The sequence below is a fragment of the Lampetra fluviatilis genome, chromosome 44 (genome assembly GCF_964198595.1).
Source record: "Lampetra fluviatilis chromosome 44, kcLamFluv1.1, whole genome shotgun sequence".
Lineage (NCBI taxonomy): Eukaryota > Metazoa > Chordata > Hyperoartia > Petromyzontiformes > Petromyzontidae > Lampetra > Lampetra fluviatilis.
Window position 1 is genome coordinate 5,065,080 of NC_136318.1, and position 23,358 is coordinate 5,088,437.

The following is a 23,358-nucleotide window of genomic DNA, read 5'->3' on the forward strand; positions in this document are numbered from 1 at the left end:
CCGCTGTCGCCACCACCCCCGCCTGTCATGCCACTATCACGCAGTGACACACGGAGGTTACACGCACACAAGGGCAGACGCACGCACGCGCGCGCGGCATGCGGCCAGCAGCATTCGCTTCCTGGCTCGCAAAGAAGTTGAAGCCGAAACGTCCCCTTTCGCCTGTCACTCACCGGCCCCCCCAAAAACCACATCCCCCTCTAGCCAACCCCTCTGTGCCACCAATCCCGACAGCCCCTTCACCACGCTAGTCAGACACTCGTACAATAGAGTTGATTGTGACCAAGACAGCTGTTCCGTCCCTGTCACTGCGTTAAAATTGCATCCGTTGAAATAAAATTCTTAGGCACATTTAGTCTCAAAGTCTACGAACCGATCCCTTACATTGTGATAATAATTTTAATTGCCATGACTATCATCCTCGTGATGACTGTCATTGCTCAACCAGGTGAGAATTAACTCACACTAAGAGTCAGTTTTGCAAGAGAAATCCATTAGTGCGAAAGAAGATTGATGTTAATCACACAAAAAAGACAGAACATTTTAATAAACAATACAAACGAGACAGAAACAACAGGAAATCGTGACCCAGTCATGAGAATTCCTAAGATCGCCGGGTAGGAGGAGGGGGGGTGAATCATTATCCGTTTACTCATTCAATCAAGGTGGCATCACAGGAAGTTACATCACTTCACCCCATCATCACTCGAGGCTTCCCTGCCTTGCAGCAGAGGCACTTTTGGGGGACATCGTAGTGAACCTGCGTTTCTAACAGGTGACAATTTAGCGTGGAAATCTCTGTGTCGCACGGCGTCGCTCGGCGAAAATCTCCAAACCGGTGGAAGAGGCTCGGGACAAGCCACGCTCTCTCCAGTCGATGAAAATCCCCATCGACCAAAATAAATGAGCACGACCTGAAACTAAATATCAAACGATGCTTGCCAAGATGAATAATGGAATCTGGGCCATAGGGCATGACAGGCGATACACCCCACAATGCTATCCAAGTCTTGCGTCAACATGGCAGACCATGCAGCCTTGGGAGAAAGCTACAATGTGGTCTCTTTATACCCACTTAGCCTCTGGCATACGCAGACACGCACCGGGGATGGGTTGACAGGTGGCTGGATCAGTTTAACACGTAGGCTTTCGCGACCAATATCATCCATAATATATGTTACTTGGGTTAGATAGCGTAAATATAAATGTGTCGTTAAACCGTTAAACAAATCTGGCTGTTGCCTGATGAAGCTGGTTGTAATTACTGGCGAAACGTTGTACTCGGATTGTAAATGTTGTGGCTTGGCTCTCCAACACACAACCGGTTAGTGTTGTACTGGTGACGAATTGGCCACGTTCTGTTTACGTGACAACGCTTACTAGTTGGCTGTGTCGGATGGTGGCGGGTTTAACGATGCATTTATATATTTACGCGATCTAACTCAAAATAACCTCGATAAAGGTTGCTGGATGTATATAGACAAGGTTAATGTCTCTCGTTATGATGCATTGATTTAAATAAATTATTTTGCTCAGGATACACACATTTAACCATGACTCAATTCGTATCGTTCGGATGTAATTGGTTCACCAAATACCTCCAGCCACTCGCGGTGCTAGATTGACCTCCATGCGGCTGCGAATCGTGACCATTAATCAAAAGAAATCGTCGACTTGCAAGGCAGGCTCAGCGTTCCATGCCGAATAAGCGCAGTAAAAGAAAAAAACCCGTAAAATATTTACACGAGAACAAAAACAACAACGCCATAATAACAGGCAAGCGCAGCGGTAACATTTGATTCTTTGGAGAGCAAGGCAAGCGGGGATGGGAGTTAGAGGAGTCGGCGTAAACGAGTTTACTTATTTATGACGGGGCGCAAGCCCGTCGAGATGGCGCAACAACGTTAAGGGAGCGCCCTCGTGAGAAAAAGAGAAACTTGGAGGGGAGTTGAGAGAGCGGCGAAGGGTTAACGGGAACATTTCACCGGTTTGGCAAGAACCGCGGCTCAGCCCTGCCGATGACAAATACAACGCTCGGCATCCACATTCTTCAATCGCTCGACTCGCTCCGCCGTCAAAACCGTGCGCTGCTGCCCCCCCCCCCCCGCGAACTCTGCCGCAAACTCAATAAAAACGCGAACTCAAAACGTCTACTGTGCTCCCAGTAGTAAGAGTGGCTGGCTGGAGGTGTTAATAGTTAAGTCGAGTTTTCAATTGCAGGGGTGTCTCTAAAGGCGCCAAAAGCGCACCGCATATTGTCGTCTGGAGAATATTACGTCTGTCTGCGAAAAACTTATTTTTTTCCTGCAAATTATAAGGATAAAAAAAATACCGCACAAAAACGATCACGATCAGACTTACCACACTGCTGAGCAATGCAGTGACCCAATCTGCATTTTTGGGGCAAGATTGGCAACGATATACTTTTTAAAATGTGTTTTTAGGTTGTTATTTTACTCAACTTAATGTTATTCTGAGCACCAGCGTCACTGGTAATCATGCGCGTGGGTGTAAGCTTCCACATGCCAATGCGAAAGCGTTCGTGTGCATTTGGCCATTTCCGCCCACATATTAAGGAGTATTAAGAAACACATCGGTCGAATACCCTAACAAAATGTAGACTCCTTTAATGGAATGGCTATCCCGGCTTGTAACATTTTACAGGCCGCTAAACCAGGCCGGGCTCCAGCAGAGCTGTTGAAGGCGGCGCCATGGTGGCAAGGAGATGTTAAATACCTCAATTGGTATACAGGAGGTCGTGGGATCGATCCCAACCCCGACCCCAACCCCGACGCCTGTATAATTCGAGTTTGCATGTCTCTCTCCCCGTGGTCGTGTGGATTTTTCTCCGGGTGCTCCGGTTTTCACCTCCACATTTAGAAACATGCGTGAAGAGAACATAAGCCACTTCGTTGAGCTATCATCTGCGGCCAGGTCGCTTCTGAAAAGGAGCTTCATAGATCACTGGGCCTTACCTGGTAAAATATTTGTATTTATTTAAAATAACAATTTTTTTTTACCGTAACAGTGATATCCCGCAAAGGAGATTGAACTTTGGTGGGTGGTGGGGGGGGCAAAGGGACATTTGGTGGTGTAGGGCCCACTCTAGCATGCCCCGAGCATCGGCTTTGCGCTGCACTCTACGGCCGGAGGAGGAGTGTTGGTTGGGGGCCATGCTCGGCATCAGAGCGACTGCCACACGCACGCCGCTCAGCATTTCAAGGATTCTTAGAATGCAGTGGGAGAATTTACCCTTTTAATGGCAAAACGTAATGGCACAATCTGTAAAAAAAGCAACTGTTGTCTTGTCGAAGGGTGGAGAGCGATGGTGCAATGGTTAGCGCACTGGGCGATTAACTCGGCAACCCGAGTTCCCTTCCCGGCCATACTGGACATCTGTGAAAAAGAGCTTCATAGCTCATCGGATTCGTCCAGTCGAAATAGCGATTCTGATTCTAATAGCAGTTGGGAGTGGGTTTTTTGTTTTATTTTTTTTCAGTCGTGCAATCTCATTCAATCGTTACACGTTAAACTTCAATGTCACACCTGAGCCTTAAGAGAGTTGCAGTGTCAAACGCTCAGCTTATTTGCAGAGCTGTCAACGACAGTGATGATGTAAGCGGACATTGCTTTGTTTTGGTTTAACAGAACCACCTTGCGTGTGAAAGGGGGCTTAAGAGAGGAATTGTATGAATGTAGTAGAGTGTCTGCAGATCGTGTGTGCACCTGAGGCCAGGCAGGTAACCCACCCCCCCCATAAATGGTGAGCCAGGACAAAGCCCCCCCCCGACTCCTCAAAAGTCTGCCCCTTTAAAGCAGCTCCCAGACAACATCACGTCACCTAGTCACCCAATAAACAGTCTCAGGTTCCAGGTAAACACCGCACGTGAACTTACATCCAGTGTTAAATCAGAATCTTTATTTATCCCAGAGAAATCCGATGAGCTATGAAGCGTTTTAGTTCACAGATGCGAAAAAGAAATTGGCAAAATCCATCGTGGTACTGTATTTTTTAAGGCCCCCCCGCCCCCCACCTTCACCAACCCGCAATGAGTGAAACACTGGCAAATTAACCACCACGACTACCGACACTGCACGTGAAGGCCTCCATCCAACAGTTGACCGAGAAAGGGCTGTGTATTATTATCTTATCGGCAGGGATGGAGCCGTGGGTTAGCAAACTGCACTGTGAACCCGGCGTTTTTTTAGTTCGATTTCCCGCCACGGGCATCGCCACATCGGTGGTAATAACAGTTGAACCAAGCCACCTTTAACAACGGTTCATTTCTGCAGTTTATTGGTGACCGAGCTGAGACCAGCAACTTGGTGGCAAGATGTTAACTCCCTCACCTGGAATACCGGAGGTCGGGGGTTTGATCGCGACCCTGACGCTGCTGTATATTTGGATTTTGCGTGTCTCTCTCCCCCTGGTCGCGGAATTTTTCTCTGGGTCCTCCGATTTTTACCTCCACATTTAGAAACATGCATTTCGAGTATTGGGCAACTAGACATTTCCACACAATAACACACTTCATCGGGCTCTCGTTTGTGGCCAGGTCACTTTTGAAAAAGAGCTATAGATCTGAGTGGGCCTTACCTGGTAAAATAAAAAAAAATAAAAATTAGTTTTTAGTTTAACTTGCAACATGTGAGTAACCGGTTTAATTGCATGCAGCTGATATCGAGATCCAACCCCAACATCTCAACAGCGAGGCTGGGTGAGCGTCTCAGGTTAAGTTGATGCCAGGTCAAGTTGATGCCAGGTCACAGACAATGAGCCACCAACCACTGAGAGACCCTGGGTTCGAATCCAGGTTTCAACTGGCTATGGTGATTAAACGGGGGTTTCAAGTGCAGTGAGTTCAGCTGTGAACCAGCACTGTGTTGTGAAAACCTCTGAGTGGATCCGTTCACCAGGCACATACCAATCGTACACACGCAGCCCAAGAACATTCACAGCGCAGTCTGTGGACGGACTGAAGCCCAACAGCTGACTGCTGTTTACATTGCGCTATGTTCATTCTCAAGTTACTCCGCTTTGGAATTTTCCCATTAGGTTCGAGGCACGGGCGGGGGTGTTGGGTCACTTTATCGAGTTAAATCACTGAGCAGTCTAGTGCGATTTCCCCCCCCCCACTGTCCTGTTAACAAAGTCCACATCAAACCACATCGTAAACACTTTCTGCAAACGACGACGAGGGGACTTATCAGACCGAAAAGTGAGCGTGGGCTGGAAACATACGAGTGTAACAATACAGTGCATACACAGAGATGATTTCTCGACAGCAAGTGGTGTTCGGCCATGGCATCGGTCCTCCCCATCATGCCTGGCTTATCATGTCACATGACCACACTGCGTGTATAATGCACACACACCACAAACTCAGGAGTTGTCAAAATTGAGGCTATTTTAATGTTGACAGCAGCAGACCAGCGGGACCATTGCACAATACCAGTTTCACTGTTTTTGGGACTCACCAGTGCGGTCCAGGAATTATCGCCTAACAAGGCTACTGCCTCGTACCTCTGGGGAGTCATTGGACAAGCCCTCTCGGATCACTGTAGGGACAGTTTGGCATTGCCTAGGGGCTATAGTGCACTGATAACCCATTCTACGGTGCAACCGTCCCGTGTTCCTATGCTGCCGTCTGAGATAAAATGGCATCAATGTTTACGACTCTTCCTGAGCTGTTGGTGGACAATGGATTACACGCGCGGTGTGGTGATGTCACTTCACTTGCGAGGCATGACGGGATGACTGCTCTTATGGCCAGAGACCACAGGATGAGGAGGCACTGTTGCTATTGTGCCAGTGTGTGCACTCACTGTTAGGAAGTGGGGAGCGGTCGTGTAGCAGTTAGCGCACTGCGTTACAAACCCGCCCTCCCCCCCGAGTTAGATTCCCGCTCACGGCCAACACCAGTAACGATTATCCGAGCCGGTCCTGGGCCTCCCCAAGCCTCAGCCTCAAATGAGTACCTGGTATGGTGTGTAAACATCGCCACTGGGGAGACAAACACGGCCGGGCGTGGTGCTGACCACCGACCCCCTCGTGTACCGTTCTGGCCTTCATAGGTGCTCGCTAACAGCACTTTTCCCAACAGTCTGTTAAGGCACTACGGGGTGGGAGGGGAGTCTTTGTCCTTCTTTGTTAGGTAGGTGCTGCTGTAAGTCACCAAGCCTTGCTGAAGGAGCGACCCTGCGCAATCCACGCCCTTCACTCCGACTCCCCCCCCACCGTGTTTCACTGTTAGGAGTTAAGCCACTCGCTGTGTTAGCCTAAGCCTCCCACCATAATCTTCACTCGAGGACCCCCCTTGCAGGCCAAGCGGCCCATGTTTTAGAGTGAGGACGCCTGTTCAAACTGGCAACGGCTGTTGTAACCAAGAACCCCTGGCACTTCAAAACTAAAAGGCCCTCTCCTCATTCAAGAACTAAAATTATCCCTATCAATACCAAGGATCCCTGTTCGGATTAAGGACCCGTTGGTCCAGATTGAGAACAAACAAACGAAAGGGACAGGTATTGTTGGCAAAAACCTGTCAACACATACGACTTACCCGTATTCTTGTACAGGGAAATTTAGATTTCAGGGAAATTTAGATTTCAGGGCCATTACTGCGTACCGCCGTTTCAATACGGGCAAAAAAAAGTTTTTGTCTATTTGTTTGTGTTTCTCTCTTGTTAAGGAACTTTGTAGGATGAACATTGAGATTTATAAAGGCACGGGGTGACCAATAAGGTCTGAATTGGTATGTAATAAGGAAGGCACTGATAAGGGGTTGACAGGTATATACTATTACGGCAGACACGACAGCACATGTGGCGAGTGGCGGTATGGCGTGTAGCACCACGACGGAGTCAACACGCCCGGCTACCATCCCGTCTCCCCCCACCCCCAACACAGCACCGCAACGCGGTTTTCTTTTAAGGCTCCGTCAACCCACAGGGAAAGGGCACTGTGACAGGTTCAGATACAACTTGTCACAGAGATGTCACCTTAGGGCGAGGGATCGAACTCGAGTTACCGGGTTCGTAGTGAAGTGCCCGAAGCGGTGCCCCATTACGCCCTACCCATCAGAGAGACAAAGGGTTCCTCTCTCTGTCGTCTCACCTGAACGGACTGTTTGGGGCAAGTGCTGTTAGCGAGCACCTCACAGCAACACACAACTACCAGAAACATACGCACAGATACACATTACAAAGGTAAAGATCCCCCGTAGAGCCTTAACATGTTGGGGGCAAGTGCTGTTAGCGAGCGCCTAACAGCAACACACAACTACCACAAACATGCGCACTGATACACGTTACAAAGGTAAAGATCCCCCGTATAGCCTTAACATGTTGGGGCAAGTGCTGTTAGCGAGCGCCTCACAGTAACACACAACTAGCATAAACATGCGCACTGATACACGTTACAAAGGTAAAGCTCCCCCGTATAGCCTTAACATGTTTGTGGGCAAGTGCTGTTAGCGAGCACCTCACAGCAACGCAACTAGCACAAACATACGCACAGATACACGTTACAAAGGTAAAGATCCCCCGTATAGCCTTAACATGTTGGGGCAAGTGCTGTTAGCGAGCGCCTCACAGTAACACACAACTAGCATAAACATGCGCACTGATACACGTTACAAAGGTAAAGCTCCCCCGTATAGCCTTAACATGTTTGTGGGCAAGTGCTGTTAGCGAGCACCTCACAGCAACACAACTAGCACAAACATACGCACAGATACACGTTACAAAGGTAAAGATCCCCCGTATAGCCTTAACATGTTGGGGCAAGTGCTGTTAGCGAGCGCCTCAGTAACACACAACTACCACAAACATGCGCACAGATACACGTTACAAAGGTAAAGCTCCCCCGTATAGCCTTAACATGTTGGGGGCAAGTGCTGTTAGCGAGCACCGAGTACAAAATGCCACACACAACACGGTGCCACGCGCAGTCACAAAGGACCCCCCCCAACTCACCACCCCCTCCGTATCAGCCTTGAGCAAACTGCTCGGGCAAGCACTGCACTGTTAGCGAGCACCCATTAAGGCGCACGAGGGGGAGGGGTTGGTGTGAACAGCAGCGCCACGCCCGGCCGCCTTTGTCTCTCCCAGCGCCGACGCAAACTCACCGAGGAGTCTTCCTGCTTCGACTCGCGACGTTTCTTCCAGTGCATGACCATGGCGAAGGCGGCCCGGCATGTCCACTCGGCAGCACGCGCTTTCAATACAGTCTATATGTACTGTAGAGTAAACGCCGTATCGCTGACGTAGCCTGTAACGTAAGAACACTGCCTGGCCTTGCACTCGAGTCGCTTACAAGCGGTTTAAAGCCCACGTTGGGGTGGCAAGCCGACGGTAACGTATGCCGATGCTGCTTGTGATACTGCTACTATAAATACTGCTGCTGATGACGGTACTGCCGACGACTGTGCTGCTGCTGCTACTGCTGATGATGACACAGCGGCTTTCAAAAATATGGAATTGTACTGCCGCTGATTGTCGACCCAATGTTGACGGTCCTCCTGCTGCTACTTATGTTCCAATGAAAACTACAGCACTTTCACCAACTACCAGAATGCTTGCACCGTGTTGAACTTCTTTCGCACCGTACGTAGCTAGCCAACCGTGCTATAATCCTCGGAGGAGATGGGGACAACACACTCGTGCTTGATGATGCTCGACTAATACAAAGTGACCTCCCGTACAGTAAGTCCGTACACCCCAACGCCGCCGCGCGCTCCAAAGTTGAAGGCCAACTTTGACTGAGCCTCTCTCTCTCGCTCGCTCCACCACCTCTCACAATCCCCCCCTCTCCCTATGCCGCGCTATGTTAACCACAGCGCGGGCTTGCACACAACGCCGACGCGGCCGCTATTCTTCGCGGCTGCTCTATGAGAGTTAACGAGCGACGTTGCACAGACAGAGAGAGAGAGGCAGCCGTGCGGGCTCCCCTCCGTCCCAGATCTGACTGCCGGGGCTGTCGGCTTCATCTCCCCGAGCCGGCTGTGTACGAGGGGGGAGGAGATAGGAGGCGCGGGGCGGGTCAATCCCCTCCCTCCCCTCCCTCTCCTCCCTCCCCTCCCTCCCTGCCTGCGGATGAGTCGTGTTAATATTTAATATAATTTTTGTTTAAAACCTCCTTCTTCTGATGGTGGTGGTTTGTCGTAGAACAAACTCCTGTAAGAACAAACGCCTGTAGAGTGATGACATGATATCCAGTGCCGGATTTAACCTAGTGCGGGGCCTGTAGCATATGTTGTTATAAAGGGACTCTACATTTAAAAAAGATACGTAAATATTAAAATACATTTTTTACTTGTATTTTTTCATTTGCAATACGGTCAGATAATACGACAAATCGCTAACCTTAAACACGCGGTCGTTCATAAAAGTTGAAGAGCAAGTGCAGAATCACTGAACCGGAATGGATAGCTTGAAAGCGTTTAGCCCGGGGCCCTTGAAAGTGCGGGGCCCGTAGCTTGTGTAGCTACTTGTGCTACTGGGATAACACTGGTCAACACACTTGTTCTGGCATAAGGTATTCCAACGGTTCTAAGGTAATTTTGGAGTGCTGATTCCAAATCTGGCATCAGTTTTTGTCTATCACATCAGGTTTTTGAGATATCAAATATTGCATTTTCAATAAAAACTGCAGAAGAATGATTTTAAATAAATGTGGATATCTACATAAAATGATATTATAAACACACTATCCTAAAATACAGCACCATACTTTAGCACTAAAGCAGTCACTGACTCGCAACAACTTGCAATCATAAGTGACAGAGTTAATTTCGGGTAAAATCAATGAAAATGGGGTATGCCGATAGCATAAAAATGAGATGCGATAGAGCAAATCCGAGATCAGATTTGGAATCAGCACCCTGAAATTAGTCTAGAACAGCTGCAAAATTCCAGGCCAGAATTTTTTTTTTGTTGACCAGTGTATAATCCGGCAGTGATGACATCGTAAGGCTCCCCTACCCCCCTTGTTGTCACCGTCGCGAGGGTCACTTCAGAGCCACCGACGCGTCGCGAGAAAACTTCGAGGCTGACGCCCGCCACTCGAGTTCGCCAAAATGTTGACGCCAGGTTATGTCGCCAAAGCGTTTCAGAGGCACGTGGAGGAGGGTGCGTCTTTCAACGATTGGCGGACACGCAACTGTTCTCCGAAATAGGAATGCACTGAACTGTGTCAATCCACTGCTGGATGGAGGTCACACTCCCCACGTTGCGTGGACGCGATTACGGGACATGTATGGGGGGTAAAAAAAAAACCGCTTTATCGCTCGTCGGATTCCTCCAAGATGATTCTAGATTTGAAGTTTTCGTGACCGCAATGATCCATACTCGTTGGTTCTTTCGGTAAAGTCACGTAGGTGAAAAAATAAAATAAATAAGAATACAAAAATTGAAATAACTAAATAAAATCACGATGTTTCGATTGCAACACAAGCACTCATCATCAGGTGTGAAAATTACAACTAGTATTTTTATTTTTCTTAATCTTATTTTTTATTTTTCACCTACGTGACTTTACCGAAAGAACCAAAGAGTATCCTCCAAGATAAATTAAGATTTTGATGGGGAGTTGCTTAATCATACTTCACCATGCTGGTAAGTGTGGTTTGGTGAAGTGGTGCGTGGGAGGGAGTGTTGGGTGCAGGGGACCAAGACCAGTTCCGATTGGACATCCCTCTAGATTTGAAGCGTTCGTGACTGCAAGGATTCATATTCTTAGGTTTTTTCGGTAAATTCACGTAGGTGAAAAATTAAAATTAATAAAAGTAAAATAAAAATAAAATAAAATCACGACGTTTCGGAGGCAACACAAGCTTCCGTCTTCAGGTGGAACCGTCACAGCATCGTCACAATCGTCACAGCACGATAGCTGTATCAAGCTGTATCAAGTGAGGACTGTTTTCTTGGAATTTCTCTCACTTGATACAGCTATCGTGCTGTGACGGTTCCACCTGAAGACGGAAGCTTGTGTTGCCTCCGAAACGTCGTGATTTTATTTTACTTTTATTAATTTAAATTTTTTACCGACGTGACTTTACCGAAAAAACCTAAGAAAATGGACATCCCTCGCCACTCGCATCAGCCGTAACCGGAATTGAACTCGGATGGTCAGCCATCGTCGGGTTCATAGCGTAGTTCGTCGAGCACAACACCACCACCACTGCTCCACTGCCCCAAAACAACGCACACAACTCGGGGGCCGGCACCGTCGTCGAGACAAGGTGACGGAGTCACTCACCTGACCCCGTCGCCTGACATCAGACCCAACGCATTCGGCGACTGCCTCTCTCCCGCCATCAGCCACTCGGCCAGCCCTCAAAGCTCGGGTCCGACCATCGGCGAGACGCGCGGCGGAACTTTCAACGATCTAACCCAAAAGACCTCTATTATGGATGACATTGGTCGCGAAAGCCGACGGTGTTCATAAACCACGGAGTTGCCCGTTTTAATTGGGGCGAGAAATGAGGCTTCACTGCGCTCCGTACGACAAACTTTGTTACGCGGGTAAATGCTGCCAACTGACCAACTCGGACGATGTCTGTTTATGGTGGTCTGAAGTCAGTTCCCATTCACCCCGAGCTGCCGAAATTTGATAGCTTAAAGGAAAAATCCGAGCCGACTTTTAGATCCTACAAAGAAACTCGTGGGGCATTGTGCTTAAACGAAGAACAATATAATAGGTGACGTTTCCAGAAATGGCCCTTTATTAATTTCCTACAAAGGGTCATTGCTCAAAATGTCGCATACAACATACTTTTTATTTTATTTTTAAGGCCGAAGTGTTCTTGACGAATGAGTTTCGTTGGTTATTTGTGCTGGTGCACAACTGCCAACGCAGCAGCAAATCAGTTTTTTTCATCTTACAGTCTCTTCAAGGTCGGTGCTTTCCATCGCCGACCACGCAAAGTTACAAACCGGAACCAAACATTTGCCAAAGCCATACGACACCAACAACTACAAAGACTTAGCTACCACACGAAAGAGTGCACGCACGCATGGTCATGCACGTGTACAGCCCTTTGTTTATCCACTGCTGACTGAGGGGGCCCTCCCAACGCCATGCGCTTCGTGGAGAGAGTTACTTGACCATACTTTACCATGCTGGGCAGTGTGGCTTGGTGAAGGTGAAAAGCCATAAAATACGACAACACATGCACCGTACGGAAACGATTGCTTTTGCTGCACGACCCTGTTCAACACGCAGCCTATAACAACAGTTATGCATGGCCGTCGCCCATCCACTGTGCAAGCTCAAGCCTGCTTAGCTTCCCAGGCTTGATGAGATCGGGTGCATTCTGAGTGATTTGGTCACTGACGGAACAGAAGAGTTGTATCAACCCCTACTTTTGACATCACCCGCCATCACCGACACAGCACGCGGTAACTATAAATCTATTAAAGTAAACTCCAACGCTCACAATACATTCACTGAATTGTGCGCTAACAATAGAATAGCAGTGTAATGGAATTATGTGCAAATTATATACCTCAAGTAGTTCATTCTTGTGAACTGGAATTCAAACTCGTTTCTGCCTTAGATATGAATACGGTGGACAGTGCAAACACCTTTTGTAAGTGGAGGTTCGAAATTACTCTGTCGTTGTGGAGTGGGGGCGGGGGAGATATCCCTCGCCACTGATGTTATAAAGTAAACTATTAAAAATATATATATTTTAGCAGGTACGGCCCACTGAGCTATATAGCTCTTTTTCAGAAGCAACCTGGTCACAAATGATACATCAACGAAGGGGCTTATCGTGTGGAAATGTATAGCAGCCAAATACTCTAAACGCATGTTTCTAAATATGAAGGGAAAACCCGGAGGACCCGGATGAAGATCCGCGCGACCACGGGGAGAGAGACACCGCACACTCCAAACGTCAGGGTCGGGATCGAACCCACGACTTCCTGTATACCAGGCGAGGAAGTTAACATCTCCTAGCCACCGTGGCTGGTGCCCAATGTTAGCCGTGTCTGAGAAACAAACTGCGGCCACCCACTTGGCTACAGGGTACCATATTTCCTCCACTCAGCATTTCTGTTTTTACATACAGTACACACATTTTGCAATACTCCATTGGCAGTGGCGCACAAGCACAAATAACAAAACTCCACACATTCGTCGGTACCACCGTAGTCTTTAAAGGCAAACTATGCAATCGGCAACGTTACGGGCATTGGCCCTTCCTCACAGCACACAACCCTCTGGCCTATGTGCTGCTGTGAAGAAGGACCAAGGCCAAAGTGTTAGTTAGGAATGTGAGTTTTTAAACAAGTAAACATGAACGCATTTCAATTTGAATATGCCATGGCTTGACTTTATGCTGTTAACATTAAGCCATTTTGGCCCGACCTATTTGTCATACAGTGAAGAGAGTGGGGGGGGGGGTCTGAAGTCCATTGCTCTTCACCACACTATATCAAAATTGGGGGGCACTGCCCTACCACGTGGCACTACATCTACAAGATGACAGCTGTCTGGTGTTCACGGTGTCATATTCTTCTCAATATAAGCCTGGACCGGCCAACCGACCTGATATCAAGAGATGTGTGCGTTGCCCTGTGTTCGGATCCATTGCGGGTTTTCGAAGGAACACAGTGCAGCCGTTATAAGATTTCTCACTGAATACTTTCTTCTTATTGTTGCAGGTGACAGCGACAGCCAAAAGCTGAGGTATACCGGATGTGGTGTGCCGGGTGCGGAAATATTTTCCGACCCAGACAGACCCTGCCTGGTTTTAGTCAGTAACAAATTTCAACTCGCCACATTTACGGCTGTACACACAGTCCTTTGTTTCAATTCACTTCCGGATGAGGGTCTCCCTGGAACACGCTGGTCGTTGAGGTTTGCGCTTCACCACGCTGGTTGCAAAGGGTCGGTTAAAGTGTGGAGCACAGACAAGGGAGCACAGAGCACAGTACAACAATGGATTTTGCTGCACCGGCTCTCTGCCGCCCAACACGTCCCCCTGGGGGGAGTCTTTAACACCAGCTATGCCTGGCAGTCGCCCATGCAAGCACTAGCCAGGGTCAAATCAGCTTAGCTTCCGAGATGTGATGAGATAGTGCGCATTGTCGGTGATTGATTCATAAGTCATTGCGTTAACGACAAATGACAATTATATTGCAGGATAACATTTCAGGCAATGGCTCTACCAGAGCAGATTGACTGATTTATGGTTGGACGCAGCAATTCACAACTTGATACTTTAAAAGCACTATCAGGGTTGAATTATGTCGGCATGTGAGAAGTTTTCAATTAGCAGGTATTGGGGTAGACAATCCGACTGCACGCAACATGAGTACAGTATAAATATTTATGGTACCAAGATGTGTGAATCACGATGGTTGTAAATGTATTTATACATGCGCTTGTACATCACACCATTTTTTTTTATTATGAGCAGAGTGCCAGAATAGAGTGCGCTTTGCAAATCGCAATACTCGTGTGAGAATTAAACTCCAATTCGTCACACAGGCCCATGGCATAGAAATGTGGAAATTCCAATGCTTTAGATAAAGCGGGAAAGTGCTGCTCCCTACCGTTTGGACCAGAGGTGACTTGAAGTTATTTCAGAAGTAGCTCTGGAGTATCCGCTTCTGTGGGCCATTCTCTAACACAAAGAGTCCAAACTGTTTCGCGAGGGGACTGAATGGATTCTTTGCCTCATGACGTGACGCCAACAGCACAATTGGGATAAACTTGGGAAAAATTCCCAAAAAATATAAAACACACATTGTCAGTGTTACGTTAAACTTTTATCAGTTGCAGCCTGGATGTGTCAGTATGCCTGTGTGCTTACAAAGCATTTCACCACTTTACACGCTATGAATGAATAAACCTTCACCTTATTCACACAAACATGGTTATCTTCCTATTATTCACACAGGGGACCACCTCAATATGCGTGCAAACACAAGACATGTGTCTGCAAATACATCTCAACCGAAACCCAAATGCAGTTCGCAACACTTCTCTTTCTGCTTCTCTCCGCACACCACTCAACTACGGAATAACCGAGTTGCAACCAGGGAACAGAACGTGCCCCAGAGAAAAAACGTCCGCCGAGCAGACAGCGATAAAATAAGTTTGCGCTCAGGTGCTGGGCAGATAACTACAGCACAGAATCGCGAGAGGTAGCGGCGGCTTGGGGAGGCTTTCATCCAGCAGTGGATTGACCATGACGTTTGCATCTTCTCCCCGTGATTGCGTGTTTTTTTTTTCTCCGGGTCCTCCGGTTTTTCCCGCCACGTTTAGAAACATGCGCTTACAGTATTTGGCTGCTATAAATGTCCACATGATGAACCACTTCGTTGGCCTATCATTTGTGGCCAGGTCGCTTGAGAAAAGAGCTATATAGCTCAGTGGGCTTTACCTGGTAAAATAAAAAAAATAGTTTACTTTATATATTTTTGTAGTAATTTTATTCCAGTTTCTTTCATTAATGCACCTGCGCCGTCCATGACAAAGTGCTCCGCGCTGTTTTGTCTGTACACCATGGCCCATGGCCTTGAGGCCCCACCCACCCCACCCCCACCACGACCACCACCACCAGCACGCGAGAGGCGAGTTTGGCAGGCACGGCTGGAAAACCTGAGACGGGCCCGGCCCTGGGGTTACTCGGAGTCACGCCTCGGCCACGCGGACCCGTTCTGGGAAAACGGGGGAGGGAACCGATGCGCATGTGCGGCCTCTACATCAGCGGCAGGGCAGAAAGAATCTTCACGTCTCAGATTGCATGAGGCAATGCCGCACAGCGGGGGTGGGGGGGCTGGTGTTTCGTTGTTGGTGGGCTTCTCGTTTTTTTTTGTTTTTCTCATATCACGAGCCCATCGCGCCGCCTTCCCGCAAGCCCGCAGCGAAGCGTGTGAAAGGGGAAACTAAGACCGCGTTCCGTCATTGCGGTCGCTAATGTGGTGCTGGCAAGTTTTTTGTTTGTTATTGTTGCCGAGGGCCCGAGCACTGAAGGGGGTCTTCTTATAACCACCTAACCCCCTTGGTGGATAGGTATTACACACCTCATAAATTTATATATGTTGGCATCGGTACTGCAGGCTGCATGATTCAAATTTGACCTGAAGATACACAACTGCATAGGTCTGTGCCAGGTGGAGGACAATTCACAACCATACTCCAGAAATTCTGGGTCATGATTTATTTTGGTCTCGTACGTGGGGCAGCAACTGCAGCAGCAGCAGAGGGCAGTCCAGCAAACCCCATTGTTGGACTTGACTTCTATGCTCCCACGTCTATGACCCTTGCCTTCTCCCGCCTGCACTGAACACTGTGGTAAATTATGGTCAAATAACCCTCACGACTCGCAAGGTGATTTGTTCAGAGGTAAGATTTGCATATGATACGCATACATTGTAAATCATACATTTCCCATTCACCTGGCGAGCCTACACTCTTAAATGGTGTCGTATCGTCCGAATTTTAAGACGCCCTTCATTTCACCTTTATTTGAAAGCCAAAGTTGGGTGAGTGTTTTCAAGTCCAACAGGAGCGTACGTGTGTGCGCGTGACCAGATTCGTATAACCTTATTGGCCCAAGACTGTCCATATCGTTACCCCTGCCTTTGGCCAATTCGTATTACAATCCTTCAGGGGTTACAGAACAGTACTTCACCCCGCCACCCCCATTATTTAATTGTTGTCACTGGCAGCAGCTGCGAAGTGCACCCGCGCGAGTGACAGACGTTGTGCTGGCTGCAGACGCGCGCTTCTTTTTAAAGGCGGTATTTTTATCCGAACCCCCGCATGCCTGGCAGCCCCCGGGGTCTCGATTGGCTGCTCACGCATACCGAGGCGTACGTCTTTTAACATCGCCGCACGTATTCAGAAACGATTATTATTAGTGGCCGCTGAAGGAGGAGAAGGAAGAAGAGGAATCAACGACGGTATGTGAATTCCAACAGATGATTGGGACGTTCTGACCATAAGGAATGGCGGAGAGGGGGGTCATGCAGTGATAAGCAGAAGACAAGACGATATTTTTTACTGATATTTTAACAGGGACAAGGAGTCAGCAGCACAGATGAGAGGGACATTATTATAAATATTGTAATTATTCTAGTTGATAAGAAAAAACCCCAACAAATGTCCTTCGTTTACTAAATTATAACCGAGTCCCAAGACTCATTTTCAGGAGGGTCCTGCCGGAGACGTTTGTCCTATTCCTCACTCAGTAATTCTGCTTCACGTGGGAGGAAACCAGAGGAGCCTCGAGAAAATCCAGATACATTACATGACCATGCAAACGTGCAGCCAGGCCAGACGCGCATAATGCGTTTACAGCCATAATGAGCTCCATCGATTTAACTTTAATTTTCCGATACGTAAAAATTGCATCAAACAAATTGCATTCAGCCGGCGCTCTGGTTATGACAGCCCCAGGCCGGTGACCCCTGGTAACCCCCCCCCCAGCCTCCCACGTCCCAACTTTTCCGCAGTGCGAGTAGCCGTGAAGATGAGATGGGAACAAATAACACGGGCTGTCACGTCGCCCTGCCACAACCAATTGCCATCGACCGAGAGAAGTAACAAACGGGCGCCAACGACACAAGACAAAACATCAAACGGCACCCACTGAGGTGGCAATGGGCACACTGCACGGATATTGCGGAGTAATCATCATCGTCAGCCATAATCCACTCCTGGATGAAGGCCTTCCCAAGCAGTCGCCATCTTTCACGATTGTGCGACGCAAATAAATCTCCTTGCACCTGCACACAAACTGATTTCATCGCTCCATTTCCTCGATGGAAGTACTCTCAGATGCGTTCCATCCCTCGGCTGCTACTCCATCAATATTCTTGATCGTCCATCGGCCATCAATCATCTCTTTGTGCCCGTGTCTTTTGCCCAAGCCCACTGTTATTAACAGACAATGCGGTGACTTTAACATGCGCATGTTCTCTAATCCATGAGTTCCTCATTTTGACTCAATATGATGTCTTTAACATGCGCACGTTCTCTAATCAATGTTTATCTTTTTGTGACTCGGTGTAATTCCAGGCATGCATCTCCACATGCTTCTTTGAGTACTTATCAGTGTCTGTTCAAATTTATGTTAACTAGTTCATAAAGCCTGTCTTTGCCACACAAAACTTTTCAATATATAATAATTAGGCAGATGTGATTTTTTAAAATCTATGATCAGACACTAATACTCCAAAAATTTGTAATTTTCTAGAAAAAGACACAAAAATTGTTGACAACTTGATTTAACTTCTTATATTTAAAGACGTACCCATCGGAAACCGCTGAATTTAAAGAGTCCTTTCTTTTTTTATTGAAAATTACAACAATGAATGAACTTAATACTCTTTGAGGGGAAGCTCCTATCTTTTACCTTTTTAGAATTAATCAGATTTGAACATCATACAATACGTAATTTTTCGTTCTAAACCACTTGAATCTAAAACATCTAAAAATATATATTTACTGTTTAATGCTCTATCAAATGAATAAAACCGCAATCTTATATTTTGAACGGTTGCTGAATGACACACACATTTTTATGCGGCACTTAAAATCGAGATTTGGGGGCCTTAAAATAAAAAAATCTCTCATTTCAGATTTTTCCTCTTGTTTGTGTCCTAAAAGCTACCCTATATATCGATTAAGGAATTCATTTACATAGCTTGAGCCGTATGTTTTAGCAGATAGTACCCAATGATTGAAAAAAACTTCCCCCGGTGATGACAAAATCACAATACCACACAAGTCCAAAGAGGGCTCTTAAATCACGTGCATACACGGTTAGAATCGAAATGTACATTCAACACGAATTGCACGCGCATGTCATAATGTCTGCTTAGCTTGCAGCACTCAAACAAATGTGGCCTGTGCCACCAGATCAGTTAATCCCCCCGTGAGAAATGGAACATGCCGCTTTGAGAGCAGCGGTAAGGGCTACTGGGTTCCCAAAGGAAACGGATGATGGGGGCCTCACAGGTTCCTTTGAAATGAGTGCACGGCTGAATTTGTGAATTTATATTTTCTCTTCAAGCGTGGTTGTTGCCGGCCTTGAGGCTATGAGAACAAGGACAGAGCAAGTGCTTAAAACGCTCGTGTCGAGATGACCTGGTGGCTGTGGGGGACTGTAATGGCTGTGGAGTTGGGGCACCGGGTCGCCACTGCTGAGATGAAACTGGGTTAAAATCAGACTTTGTGCCGGTTCCTCAAGTGTAGCAGGTTTGGTGGTCCCTGCTCGCTCATCAATGACTGCACGGATAACAAAAGCCAGGATATTACATTTGTTTTCAATGTCATTTGGGGGACATTGGTGCTGTTTTATTGTCCAAAGCTCTATGAGCCACTGCTAGATAAAGCCCTCCGCAAGCCGTGTCGGTCATGGCTGCTTCATGACCACCGCTCTTTGTGTTTAGATTGTGTCCTTCACCAGCACCATCGATTAGCACGGTTGGCTACATGCTGTGCGAAAGAAGTTCAACATACATACAGTACGTAGAAAATATAGAATTCTCAAATAATGGATTTTCGCATGCACGATTCGATGCGTGCGCCGTGAGCGTAAGAATCGATACATCGTCGTAGGCCTCCATGTTTACCACAGGCGACTTAAGAGATTAGATTGCAGGCACCGAGGAGAGGTCTGCAGCTGTCTTGTTCCGAAGCTGTTCCCCTGTCAATGTCAATGCGTATTTATCATCATGATCATCATGATCATCATCCACCATCATCAATCCACTGCTGCATGAAGGCCTCCCCCCAAACGTGTCGCCCCTTCTCACGGTCCTATAATAACATCGAGTGAGTATGGGGTGATTCATTTATAGAAACTCCACTCGTTTCCCATGACCCTCTTTACCCTCTTCTCAGCAGGTGATTGAATACTGTCTTGTGAAAGTGCTGGCTCCATATCTTACAGAAGTAGAAGAGCATTAACATATGAAATAAGTGGGCTTGCTGGGAGACTGGAAGGGACTTTGAAATTAAATGTAATTTTCTCTCACTCTAATTTCTCCCTATTATTTTAGTGGGGTATCGATAAATGGATCAACCTGTATTATGCATATTGGATACAGCCATACAGTTTGACTTAAAACTTTCGTGACTGCAGGAATTCATATTCTTGGTTCTTTCGGTAAAGTCACATAGGTAGACAATGACTTTACCGAAAGAACCAAGAATTTGTATACAGCCATCTAAATGACGCGTGTGTCACACTATTTTTTATACGGCGCCCTGATATAAAGTTGCATTTTGATTCTATATAAATACAAATTGTGCATCGTAATTACCATTACAATCATAACTTAAATGTATTTATATAATTACAGAGAAAGAAAGTGTTAAATTATAAATAAGGCTCTTCATCCGAGCAAGAGAGAGTGGGTACCTTCTCTAAAAACAGAAAGTGGAAGAAACCACCACCCATTAAAATACAAAATACTAATTTTAAATGTTAAGTGGAATTGAACGGTCCGTATCGTGGGAGCGCGTCGAGGGTCGAGCACTGCCGACCGGTCATCCCACCCCTCCCCGTTACACGGAATCTCGCAGGAAGCAGCCGGGCCCACTTTTTTTCCGAGACATTTCCGGGGCAGGAAAATTAACGCAAAAAAATGTATCTTCTGACATCGCGCCAGGCACGGGGATTTTTTTTTCTACCGAGAATTGTCTTTTTTTCTTGAGTCAAGACAAACACTTCAACGAATTTTGCAAGTGCATCCTTCTCAAACGCTAACGGACGCACATTCATTCACGGTTATAAACGGATCACATTACTCAAGGCCTTCATTGAACCCATGTGATTGTCCGTTGAGACTTTTAGACTCACAGTATCTATTTTCGGGAGAGATCTGGGTTGTACTTGTGTACACGTAAGAGTGCAGTCTTTTTGTCAAATCACTGCTAGATGAGGGCCTCCCCACACCATGGCAGGTTTCTGACCGCACTTCACCACCCTGGTCAGAGCGAGTTGGGGAAAGTGAGGCACATGGACGTGGAGGCACAGTAGCATGGTACAACAAGAGATTCTGCTGCACTGCCCTCTGCAACACACTACATAGCTTGACAGCCTATACAACATGCTATGCATGGTGAGCCATCCAGAAGCAGAATGAGAATCTTTATTTAGACTGGAGGAATCCGATGAGCCATGAAGCTCTTTTTCACAAATGTCCAGTATGGGCGCGTCAGCAAGTTACAAAGCCGATTCAAACGCAACTCTGCTGAGCTTCCAAGATCTCATGAGATCGCATGCAGTCTGGGCGATTTGGTTACAGGTGGTTGGTAAATACAGTAAAATAGATCAAAACAATTACGAACAATGGGTTCCAATTGCAAAATGTTCGATATGTTACCTGTGATAACAAATTAAATACAACCGTTGAAAAAAATTGCCGTATTATTGTTAATATTACATTTAACAAAAGATGCCTTAGTTGGGTTGAGCCTTGAGTATTTATTCAACTCTTAGAATCTCAAATATATATTGTTAGATTTTATTTTTGCACGCATATCAGCGGTTATTTACAGTACATTGCATCCCTCAAGGACCATTTGTCCCAGATCTCCCTTGTCTAAAGAGACACGCTGTCTGTGCTGTTCGTCACCTGCTTTGACATTTAAAATAACGTCTTGGATGCCGAGTCAGACTGACACGAACTGAACCAGTGTGCTCCCAAGGCTCACAGTATGTCCCAAATTTAGAATTTGCTGCAGTACGCATACTTTTATAAGAGCACTATACAGCAGAGGTGGGACAAAGTCATTGTTATGCAAGTCCAAGTCGAGTCGCAAGTCATCAAATTCATGACTCGAGTCTGACTCGAGTCCAAGTCACATGACTCGAGTCCACATCTCATAGGTGGGACAAAGTCATTGTTATGCAAGTCCAAGTCGAGTCGCAAGTCATCAAATTCATGACTCGAGTCTGACTCGAGTCCAAGTCACATGACTCGAGTCCACATCTCATAGGTGGGACAAAGTCATTGTTATGCAAGTCCAAGTCGAGTCGCAAGTCATCAAATTCATGACTCGAGTCTGACTCGAGTCCAAGTCACATGACTCGAGTCCACACCTCTGCTATACAGTGCATATTCATATACAGGAGCAGCCTACAAATGCAATTGCATGTCAAGCTGCTGTACATAAACTATGGGAAGACTCAAATAATATAATTTAAAAGACGGTTATAGGCTGTGGGAAAAAAAGAGGGCTTTAGCCTACTCTTAGGTTTTTTCGGTAAAGTTACGTAGGTAAAAAATTAAATTAAAATTAATAAAAGTAATAATATAAATAAAATTAAATCATAAATCACGACGTTTCGGAGGCAACACAAGTCTCCGTCATCAGGTGGGACCGTCACAGCTAGATTTACTGTATCAAGTGAGGCAAAAAATTTCAAGATACAAGTTCTTAAATACAAGTTAAGGGGGGGAGGAGGGGGTAGGAGCTCATCTGAGTGTGGTAGGGCTTTAGCCTGTTGTTGAACGGGGCAGGTAAGTCTACAGCACGGACGGCTGGGGGAAGGGAGTTCCAGACCACAGGGGCAGCAGAAGATAACGAGCAACCTCCCACTGAGCGAAGGTTAACTGGGGGCTTCGACAGAAAGCCCTGGTTGCTGAAGTGGGGAGTGCGTGGAGAGGAGTAGAGTGAAATGAGAGGGGAGAGGTAGGAGAGTGCATGCAGGTGAGTAGAGTGAAATGAGAGGGGAGAGGTAGGAGAGTGCGTGGAGGGGAGTAGAGTGAGATGAGAGGGGAGAGGTCGGAGGGTGTGTGAAGCGGAGTAGAGTGAGATGAGAGGGGAGAGGCAGGAGAGTGTGTGGAGGGGAGTAGAGTGAGATGAGGGGGGAGAGGTCGGAGGGTGTGTGGAGGGGAGTAGAGTGAGATGAGGGGGGAGAGGTAGGAGAGTGAGTGGAGGGGAGTAGAGTGAGATGAGGGGGGAGAGGTCGGAGGGTGTGTGGAGGGGAGTAGAGTGAGATGAGGGGGGAGAGGTAGGAGAGTGGGTGGAGGGGAGTAGAGTGAGATGAGGGGGGAGAGGTCGGAGAGTGGGTGGAGGAGAGTAGAGTGAGATGAGGGGGGAGAGGTAGGAGAGTGCGTGGAGGGGAGTAGAGTCAGATGAGAGGGGAGAGGTAGGAGAGTGGGTGGAGGGGAGTAGAGTGAGATGAGGGGGGAGAGGTAGGAGAGTGCGTGGAGGGGAGTAGAGTGGGGTGAGAAGGGAGAGATGGGAGAGGATATAGAAGGGAGTAGAGTGAGATGAGAGTGGAGAGGTAGGAGGGTGTGTCAATGGCAGTCGAGTGAGAAGACAAATAGGCATGAGTGAGTCAATGGATGAGCCGGTGTGATCTTGAAATTGAGCTATCT

At 47.2% G+C, this 23,358-nt stretch overlaps 1 protein-coding gene across 2 annotated transcripts in view; it reads right to left on the reverse strand.

Moving 5' to 3' along the window:
• LOC144947317 (transmembrane and coiled-coil domains protein 2-like) overlaps positions 1 to 23,358 on the reverse strand; it is a 76,049-nt gene that overhangs the window by 14,213 nt on the left and 38,478 nt on the right. Inside the window, exon 1 of one of the 2 annotated variants that reach the window (XM_078876569.1) lies at positions 8,127 to 8,947. The exons of the other annotated variant lie outside the window; for it this stretch is intronic. Within the exon in view, the coding sequence (XP_078732695.1) occupies positions 8,127 to 8,177 (51 nt within the window). The 5' untranslated portion in view covers positions 8,178 to 8,947. Of the gene's footprint in view, positions 1 to 8,126; positions 8,948 to 23,358 lie in introns of those variants that run through there. 2 annotated transcript variants of the gene reach the window in all.